The sequence below is a fragment of the Nerophis lumbriciformis genome, linkage group LG04 (assembly GCF_033978685.3).
Source record: "Nerophis lumbriciformis linkage group LG04, RoL_Nlum_v2.1, whole genome shotgun sequence".
Classification (NCBI taxonomy): domain Eukaryota; kingdom Metazoa; phylum Chordata; class Actinopteri; order Syngnathiformes; family Syngnathidae; genus Nerophis; species Nerophis lumbriciformis.
Genome location: NC_084551.2, coordinates 51117501 through 51127500, shown reverse-complemented (window position 1 = coordinate 51127500; position 10000 = coordinate 51117501). Strand labels below are relative to the sequence as shown.

The 10000-nt window shown below is 45.7% G+C and overlaps 2 protein-coding genes across 3 annotated transcripts in view; one reads left to right on the top strand and one right to left on the bottom strand.

The window, feature by feature from the left end:
- The window catches only part of LOC133603538 (5-hydroxytryptamine receptor 1B), a 20487-nt gene extending 10896 nt beyond the window's left edge, over nucleotides 1-9591 (top strand). The window contains exon 2 of one of the 2 annotated variants that reach the window (XR_012050386.1): nucleotides 5854-6048. Coding sequence is in view for 1 of the 2 variants with exons in the window: in XM_072913051.1 (XP_072769152.1) it covers nucleotides 7859-8905 (1047 nt within the window). In the remaining variant the exon portion in view is untranslated. Of the gene's footprint in view, nucleotides 1-5853; nucleotides 6049-7824 lie in introns of those variants that run through there. The other variant, XM_072913051.1, reaches the window with a different exon arrangement.
- plekhf2 (pleckstrin homology domain containing, family F (with FYVE domain) member 2) overlaps nucleotides 1-10000 on the bottom strand; it is a 115829-nt gene that overhangs the window by 82416 nt on the left and 23413 nt on the right. The gene's annotated exons all lie outside the window — the stretch shown is intronic.

Below are 10000 nucleotides of genomic sequence, written 5' to 3'. Positions count from 1 at the left end.
CTGTACAGTGAGTGGAGTGGCGCCGGAGCCCGGTGGGGGCGGGGTCAGGGCTGGAGCAGATGAGTGTCGCTGGGGGGTTTCGAAACGGGCAAAGAAACAGTTAAGCTCCTCTGCCAGTGTCGCACTCTGATCCGCAGTTGTCATATTGCAGCCTCTGAAGTTCGTGATGTCATGAATGCCCCGCCACACCTCCCGTGAGTTTTTGCTGGACAGATGGGACTCTATGCACCTCCTGTGGTCCGCCTTTGCTTTTTTAATCCCTCTCTTCAGGTCGGCTCTAGCAACACTGTACAGTGCCCTGTCCCCTGACCTGAAGGCTGCGTCGCGGGCCCTGAGGAGTGTGCGGACCTGGCTGGTCATCCTGGGTTTCTTGTTGGGGTAAACCCGGATGGTTTTTTCCACAGTCACATTCCCGATGCAGAACTTTATGTAGTCCAGCACCGTTCCTGTGGCTGTCTCCAGCTCCTGTTGTTGGAAGAGGTCCCAGTCTGTGTGTTGGAAGCAGTCCTGAAGTTTGGGGAGTGCATCGTCAGGCCAGGTCATAACAGTCTTTGTGATAGGCCTGGCCTGGCGTCTGATGGGGGTGTAGGTAGGAGAGAGCAGGAGGGAAAGATGGTCTGACTGTCCAAGCTGGGGGAGGGGTGTAGCTCTGTACGCGTGCTTTATGTTGGTATACACGTGGTCCAGGGTGTTCTTGCCCCTTGTAGAACACTTCACGTGCTGGTAGAACTTAGGGAGTACAGTCTTCAGATTGGCCTTATTAAAATCCCCTGCTATGATATGAACACCGTCGGGGTGGGCCCGCTGCTGTTCGTTGACGGTGTTCAGCAGAAGAGAGAGCGCTGTGTTTACTTTGGCGTCCGGTGGAATATACACAGCCGTGATGATAACAACAGACAGCTCTCTCGGGAGAAAAAAAAAAGCCGACATCTAACAGACATGTACTCCACGTCCGGGCAACAGTGCTGTTCAGTGATTGTCCCGTTGTTGCACCAGTTCTCATGCACGTAGATACAGAGCCCCCCTCCTCTGCTCTTACCGGAGTCCTTAGTTCTGTCCCGGCGGAGCAGAGTGCGTCCAGCTAGCTGCATGCTAGCATCGGGTATTTCCGGGTGAAGCCAGGTTTCGGTGATAATCATAGCACAACAGTCCCGAACATAGCGGTTTCCAGCAAGTTGTAACTCCAGGTCGTCCATCTTCTGTACAAGGGATCTGGCATTAGAGAGGAACAGGCTCGGTAGAGGTGGCTTGTGGGGTTGTTTCCTAAGCCTGAGCAAGACGCCGGACCTGCGGCCACGCTTCTGCTTCCTCTCCCTCCTCCGTCTGCGCCGTCTCCCAGACCCGACAACAAACCACGGAGAGCCCTGTGCTCTCGCTATGTCATCTGGGATGTTGTGCTCGTGGTGAAAGTCGCTCGAAACAGATATCTGGTGCGAGTTACCGATATCCAAGAGTGACTGGCGGGTGTACCGGGTGTTTGCAGTACAGGTGGTGCACAAAAGGAAAAAAAACATGAAGAAAAGAAGGAAGAAAGAGCACTGAAATGGAGAGCCGTAAGCCGCTGCGTCTGTGCGCGCCGCCATCTTGGGAAAAAAATAAAAATAAAATAAAAAATAAAAAAATACATATATACTGTATATACCAGAGGTGGGACCAAGTCATTGTTTTGCAAGTCACAAGTAAGTCTCAAGTCTTTGCCCTCAAGTCCGAGTCAAGTCCCGAGTCAAGACAGGCAAGCCCCGAGTCAAGTCCAAAGTCAAGACTGGAAAGTCTCAAGTCAAGTCCTAAGTCCTGCATTTTGAGTTTCGAGTACTTTCAAGTCCTTTTAACCACAGACTAATATATTAACACAGATTGTGTATGCTTTTCAAACGCTGTATTTATTTATTAAAACAAGTGCATTTTAAATTGCAGGAAAGAAAATTGTGCTGACATTGCACTTTATAATAGCACTATTAACCAGTCATTTTAAACATTAACTCATTCCTTTACAGAACAAACACATTGAAAAATAAAGTGCAAATGTACTTATTTGTACAAAAGTGTTAACATTGAAAAAACATGACATATACGTGAACATAACAAAAAAGTTGTACTTTTTATATGTCAGGGCCCTATGCTGCATTGCATTTGCAAAAGACCAAATTAGCCAAGAGTCTGTCAGTCATTTGTGCACGATGGGGGCGTAGTATGATGCCACCATGGCTGAAAACTCGCTCCACTGGAGCACTGGAGGCAGGCACTGCCAAGACTCTCATGGCCACTCGGAACAGTGAAGGAAGAGTCTTCATGTTCAATGCCCACAACAAAAGGGGGGAGAGAGTTGTTTTGGGTTGGTGCACTACTTGTAAGTGTATCTTGTGTTTTTTATGTTGATTTAATTAAAAACAGAAAAAAAAATAATTATTTCTTGTGCGGCCCGATACCAATCGATCCACGGACCAGTACCGGGCCGCGGCCCGGTGGTTGGGGACCACTGAGGTAAACAACCAACAGTATGTCAGAAAGCTAGCTAAAACGGTACACATATTCATAATATAGTATACATTTTAACTGACCTTTATTTGACTATTTTTGTCTTTTTTTAGGTGGCTAAAATACGCGGTGCTGCTGACCGCCGTCTAACGTTACGTGTGATATATTGACTAACGTAACCCTGCTTGAAAAAAATCACTGAACAAAAAGTATGAATAAGGTAGTGAACTGCAACAGATTCCCGTGTTTGCAATAACGTTATAACGTTAGCAGTGAGTTTACAGCCTCACTGATTTAACTACACAGCAAAGAAAAGTCACGTTACTTAGCCAATAAACGTTATCTTACATTCAAAACTTACCGTTCTTTGTGCAACTTCAAATGCCGTACGAAGTTGGAAGTTGTTGCCTCTCCATCAGTAATTTTCGAACCGCATGTGTTGCATACTGCAAACCGTTTTGTGTTGACCACCTCGTAATTTTTATACCCAAACAAAATTATTTTAGGTATCATTTTTTGTTCACTGGCGTGTGGTTTGGACATGTCTTCTTCGTTGGTTGTCCTGCAATTTGATTGGATGAATGCTGTGTGATGAAAACAAAGTAGATCTAATTTGATTGGCTGTTGTACTGAGCGCACACCAGCTGACACACGCAACGCTGATAGACAAGTACACAATGAAAAATACGGAGCGCTCCCGAATAACTTTTTCATCTTTGGGTTTTGGGGAAAGTAGCAAGTCATGTCAAGTCATGTCAATTCAAAAGGCTCAAGTCCAAGTGAAGTCACAAGTCATTGATGTTAAAGTCTAAGTCGAGTTGCAAGTCTTTTTACATTGTGTCAAGTCGAGTCTAAAGTCATCAAATTCATGACTCGAGTCTGACTCGAGTCCAAGTCATGTGACTCGAGTCCACACCTCTGGTATATACATACATATATATACACATGTATGTATATATATATATACATATACATATATATATATGTATATATATATATACATACATATATATATATACATGTGTGTATGTATATATATATCTATATACATATACGTTTATATCTATATATCTATATATATATATATATATATACATATATATATCTATATATACATATACGTATATATCTATATATATATACATATGTGTGTTTGTGACGTGGGCCATCTACGCTCTTGTCGCTGACTTCGAGGCCGGTCCTGGCACACCCCATTCCATTGCAGGCCCGCAGACCACGCCCCCCTCCACAACTATGTAATCCTAATCAGTTAAAACTGGCACAGACCACAAAAAAATACAATAAATCTCCAGAAAGATACGACTACAACTTGTTTATTTCAATTATGGCCGCTCGGTCAAAATGACATCTGTACGGTTTTGGCTTAAAGGAGCCCTTGTATGCAAAAGCCACTTTTCTAACCGGATGCTACCTGCTTATTAGTTTTTAAGTCCCGAAAATTTGGAATCAAACTGTGGAGGCGTTGCAGAGATATTTATAAAATAATCTTGCCTTCCTTCATACGTCCTCCAATTGATTCTGCTTGGTCCCACGATGTTTTCTGCCCTATCTCGTCTGCGATATCTCCATATACGGTCAAATTTTCCATCCATCCATCCATCCATTTTCTACCGCTTGTCCCTTTCGGGGTTTCGGGGGGTGCTGGAGCCTATCTCAGCTGCATTCGGGCAAGTACACCTTGGCAAATACACCTTGGACAAGTCGCCACCTCATCGCAAGGTCAACACAGATAGACAGACGACATTCACACATTAGGGCCATTTTAGTGTTGCCAATCAACCTATCCCCAGGTGCATGTCTTTGGAGGTGGGAGGAACCCGGAGGGAACCCACGCGGTCACGGGGAGAAAGTCATTTCGGTCGCTTGTACCCATGATCTTGTCCTTTTGGTCATAACCCAAAGCTCATGACCATAGGTGAGGATGGGAACGTATAGGGACGAAGATCGACCGATAAATTGAGAGCTTTGCCTCCCGGCTCAGCTCATTTTGTGTCTTTATTCAAGGAACATTTTTACAGTTTTTGCTGTATGGAAAAATGCATAATCATCTTGAAAAATGATGACATCGTCCCCAAACATCCTTTCCATTGATGGGGGCAGCCTATGCAAAGAAGCCCAGACTTCCCTCTCCCCAGCTACTTCGTCCAGCCCCTCCCGGGGGATCCCCAGGCGTTCCCAGGCCAGCTGGTAGACATAGCCCCCCAACGTGTCCGGGGTCTTCCCCGTGATCTCGTACCAATCGGACGTGCCCTCTCCCCAGGGAGGCATTCAGGGGGCATCCTGACCAGATGCCCGAACCACCTCAACTGGCTTCTCTCGATGTGGAGAAGCAGCAACTTTAGTCTGAGCTCCTCCCGAATGACAGAGCTTCTCACCCTATCTCTAAGGGAAAGCCCCACCACCCGACGGAGGAAAGTCATTTCGGCCGCTTGTACCCGTGATCTTATCCTTTCGGTCATAACCCAAAGCTCATGACCATAGGTGAGGATGGGAACGTATAGGGACGAAGATCGACCGGTAAATTGAGAGCTTTGCCTCCCGGCTCAGCTCATTTTGTGTCTTTATTCAAGGAACATTTTTACAGTTTTTGCTGTATGGAAAGATGCATAATCATCTTGAAAAATGATGACATCGTCCCCAAACATCCTTTCCATTGATGGGGCCAGCCTATGCAAAGAAGCCCAGACTTCCCTCTCCCCAGCTACTTCGTCCAGCCCCTCCCGGGGGATCCCGAGGCGTTCTCAGGCCAGCTGGTAGACATAGTCCCCCCAAAGTGTCCGGGGTTTCCCTGTGGTCTTCTACTAGTAGGACGTGCCCTTAACATCTCCCCAGGGAGCCGTTCGGGGGGCATCCTGATCATATGCCCGAACCACCTCAACTGGCTCCTCTCGATGTGGAGAAGCAGCAACTTTAGTCTGAGCTCCTCCCGAATGACAGAGCTTCTCACCGTATCTCTAAGGGAGAGCCCCTCCACCCGACAGAGGAAAGTCATTTCGGGCGCTTGTACCCGTGATCTTGTCCTTTCGGTCATAAACCAAAGCTCATGACCATAGGTGAGTATAGGGGCGAAGATCGACCGGTAAATTGAAAGCTTTGCCTCCCGGCTCAGCTCATTTTGTGTCTTTATTCAAGGAACGTTTTTACAGTTTTTGCTGTATGGCAAGATGCATAATCATCTTGAAAAATTATGACATCGTCCCCAAACATCCTTTCCATTGATGGATTAAGAGACGTGTCAATGTCAACGATGTCTTGTGCATTTTTTGAAGATGTAATGACATCCATCTCCCCAGTGTCATTAGCTCAGATGCAGCGCTGTATCATCAATGACCGTGGAAATGTGCATGTTTTCTTTAGGCAGTCCATCCATTTTCTTCCGCTTATCCGAGGTCGGGTGGAGGGGAAGCAGCCTATGCAAAGAAGCCCAGACTTCCCTCTCCCCAGCTACTTCGTCCAGCCCCTCCCGGGGGATCCCGAGGCATTCCCAGGCCAGCTGGTAGACATAGTCCCCCCCCCCAACGTGTCCTGTCTGGTCTTCTACCGGTAGGAACATCCCACAGGTAAGCAGGCTAATTGGGAACAGGTGGGTGCCATGATTGGGTATAAAAGCAGCTTCCATGAAATGCTCAGTCATTCACAAACAAGGATGGGGCGAGGGTCACCACTTTGCGAACAAATGCGTGAGCAATTTGTCCAACAGTTTAAGAACAACATTTCTCAACAAACTATAGCAAGGAATTTAGGGATTTCACCATCTACGGTCCGTAATATCATCAAAAGGTTCAGAAAATCTGGAGAAATCACTGCACGTAACATTGAATGCCCGTGACCTTCGATCCCTCAGGCGGTACTGCGTCAAATACCGACATCAGTGTGTAAAGGATATCACCACATGGGCTCAGGAACACTTCAGAAAACCACTATCAGTAACTACAGCTCGTCGCTACATCTGTAAGTGCGAGTTAAAACTCTACTATACGAAAGCCATTTATCAACAACACCCAGAAACGCCGTCGGCTTCGCTGGGCCCGAGCTCATCCAAGATGGACTGATGCAAAGGGGAAAAGTGTTCTGTGGTCTGACGAGTCCACATTTCAAATTGTTTTTGGAAACTGTGGACGTCGTGTCCTCCGGACCAAAGAGGGAAAGAACCATCAGGATTGTTCTATGCGCAAAGTGTAAAAGCCAGCATCTGTGATGGTATGGGGGTGTATTAGTGCCCAAGGCATGGGTAACTTACACATCTGTGAAGGCGCCATTAATGCTGAAAGGTACATACAGGTTTTGGAGCAACATTTGTTGCCATCCAAGCAACGTTACCATGGACGCCCCTGCTTATTTCAGCAGGACGATGCCAAGCCACGTGTTACAACAGCATGGCTTCATAGTAAAATAGTGCGGGTACAAGACTGGCCTGCCTGTAGTCCAGACCTGTTTCCCATTGAAAATGTGTGGTGCATTATGAAGCCTAAAATAGCACAACGGAGACCCCCAGACTGTTGAACAACTTAAGCTGTACATCAAGCAAGAATGGGAAAGAATTCCACTTCAAAAATGTGTCTCCTCAGTTCCCAAAAGTTTACTGAGTGTTGTTAAAAGGAAAGGCCATGTAACACAGTGGTAAAAATGCCCATGTGACAACTTTTTTGCAATGTGTTGCTGCCATTAAATTCTAAGTTAATGATTATTTGCACAAAAAAAAACAAGTTTCCCAGTTTGAACATTAAATATCTTGTCTTTGCAGTCTATTCAATTGAATATAAGTTGAAAAGGATTTGCAAATCATTGTTTTCTGTTTTTATTTACCATTTACACAACGTGCCAACTTCACTGGTTTTGGGGTTTGTAGTTGAAGTTTTCGTTACCGAGTAAACAGTGAAGGATGGAGGTTTTCAGGAGAGATTCAAAGGTGAATACTTGGAAGAATTGAAGAGCTTTCTTGGCTGTCTTCAAGATTTTTGCTGTTGCTACCTACTCAGTGGCCTAGTGGTTAGAGTGTCCGCCCTGAGATCGGTAGGTCGTGAGTTCAAACCCCGGCCGAGTCATACCAAAGACTATAAAAGTGGGAGCCATTACCTCCCTGTTTGGCACTCAGCATCAAGGGTTGGAATTGGGGGTTGAATCACCAAAAATGATTCCCGGGCACGGGCACAGCTGCTGCCAACTGCTCCCCTCACCTCCCAGGGGGTGATCAAGGGTGATGGGTCAAATGCAGAGGACAAATTTCACCACACTTAGTGTGTGTGTGACAATCATTGGTACTTTAACTTTAACTAAACTCAACGTTTGTTGGCTTCCGATCCATAACGAAACCATCTTTCCTTTCAGGTGCTAATGTGAGGGAGCAGCTCCGGTTTGTCCAATGATTGACACCAGCACGCCCGCCATGCTGGACGGAAGCGGGCCGGCGCACTGCACCGTGTGCTGCTGCACGCTGGCCAACAAAATCCTCATGGTGGTCTTCATGGTGCTGCTGATCCTGGCCATCCTGTTTGGCAACCTGCTGACGCTGGCGGTGGTGCTGGGCACCAAACACTTCCACACGCCTCAGGGCTACCTGAAGGCCTCGCTGGCCGTGGCCGACCTGGCGGTGGGCGCCTTCGTGGTGCCGCTCTCCGTCTACGCCGAGGTCTACCTCATGGCCGGGGACGCGGCGCCCGAGTGGACGGTGTCCAACTCGCAGTCGGTGAGTTTCCACCCGTGCAACATCATCGGGCCCATCTTCGCCGGCTGCACGCTGGTGTCCATCACCACCATCTTCCTGCTGACAATCGAGCGGAGCATCGCCGTGCTGCGCCCGCTGCACAAAGACTCGGTGATAACCCGGAAGAGGACCACCATCCTCATTTGGCTCTCCTGGCTGGGAAGCTTCTTCCTGGCCGTGTCGCCCATGGTCTTCAGCCGCGAGATCGCCCTGGAGTACAACCCCTGCAGCCGCATGTGCAACTACGCGCTGGGGACTATCGGCGAGTTCCCCTCGCAGGCATGGAACATCCTCCTCCTCTTCCCGGCCTTCGACTTCACGCTGCTGGGCGGCACGGTGGCCATCAACATCATCTCGCTGTCCAGCATCAGGCAGCACTCCAAGCGCAGGAAGCACCTGGCCGAGGCCGAGTGCCAGAGCGCCACCAAGCCCACCTTCTCCGACATCAAGGCGGCCAAAACCATCGGGGCGCTGACGGTGGCCTTCAGCGCCTCCTTCACGCCCATCGCCGTCTTTGTGGTGGGCAACGTTTTGGGGAACGAGTGGTGCAACTTCTCCTTTTTTGCCTTCTGGATTTTGGCCGCCAACAGCTGCTGCAACGTGATCATTTACAGCGTTCGCGATCAGAAGTTCAGGACTTGTGCGCACAAGCTGCTCATGCCTCTGCCGAGGAGCGAGGCCAACAGCAGCTGCAGACAGACTTGATCTTTCTTCTTCGTGCTCTTCTTCCTTGTCTTTGAAAACGCTGATTATTGTGGGAGGGGCTAGTCTTGTTCTGCGTCAAGCTGTGGAATAGTTCTTCGACTTCAACACGTGACCAGGACCAACCTCTCAGACCTTCATAATAAAGTTTATAAGAAGTCAGCAACGCTTTGGAAGTGTCCTACACAGCCCCCTACCAGGGATGTCCGAACTACGGCCCGCGAGACCTCACAAGTTCAACAAAGCATCCCACTGTGCTTTCAAATTAATCTTAAATACCCGGCGGTCTCTGTATGCTACATATTTGCTGCCATCTTGTGGACAATGTGAGTAAATCAGATCAATGACTCTTGAAAGTACTTGGAATTATTGGCACAGCATTTACTAATATTACACAATCCAAACAACCTTCCCTAGTCATAGTAATAAAATAAAAAAATGCAACTGACATAAAAGAGAACACACATGGTCACACATAACACAACCTGCTCACTGAACATTGTGGATATTATGAAAAACGTCCAAACCCCATAAAAATTTTAAGTTACACCCATTTAAATCCATTAGAGTGCATGATGGGAAAAATGTCAAACACTATCCACACTTATCCACGTTTGCCGCATTTTAGCTGCTTGATATTTCTAAATAAATGACAATACTTTAAGAAGGATCGTCACGGAAGTAACCAAATTAGGAGTCAAACTTTGTTTTAATATCCAATTATATTAATTATATATGCATCATATTAATATATATTTATATATATATATATATATATATATATATATATATATATATATATATATATATATATATATATATATATATATATATATATACATATTATATATAAATATATATATATATAAATATGTATATATATATATATATATTTATATATAATATTTATATTTATACATAATATATATATGTTATATATAAATATATATATATATATATATATATTATATATAAATATATGTATATATATATTTATATATAATATATATATTACATAAAAATATATATATATACATAAATAAATATACACATATAAATATTATATATAAATATATATATTTTATATATATATATAAA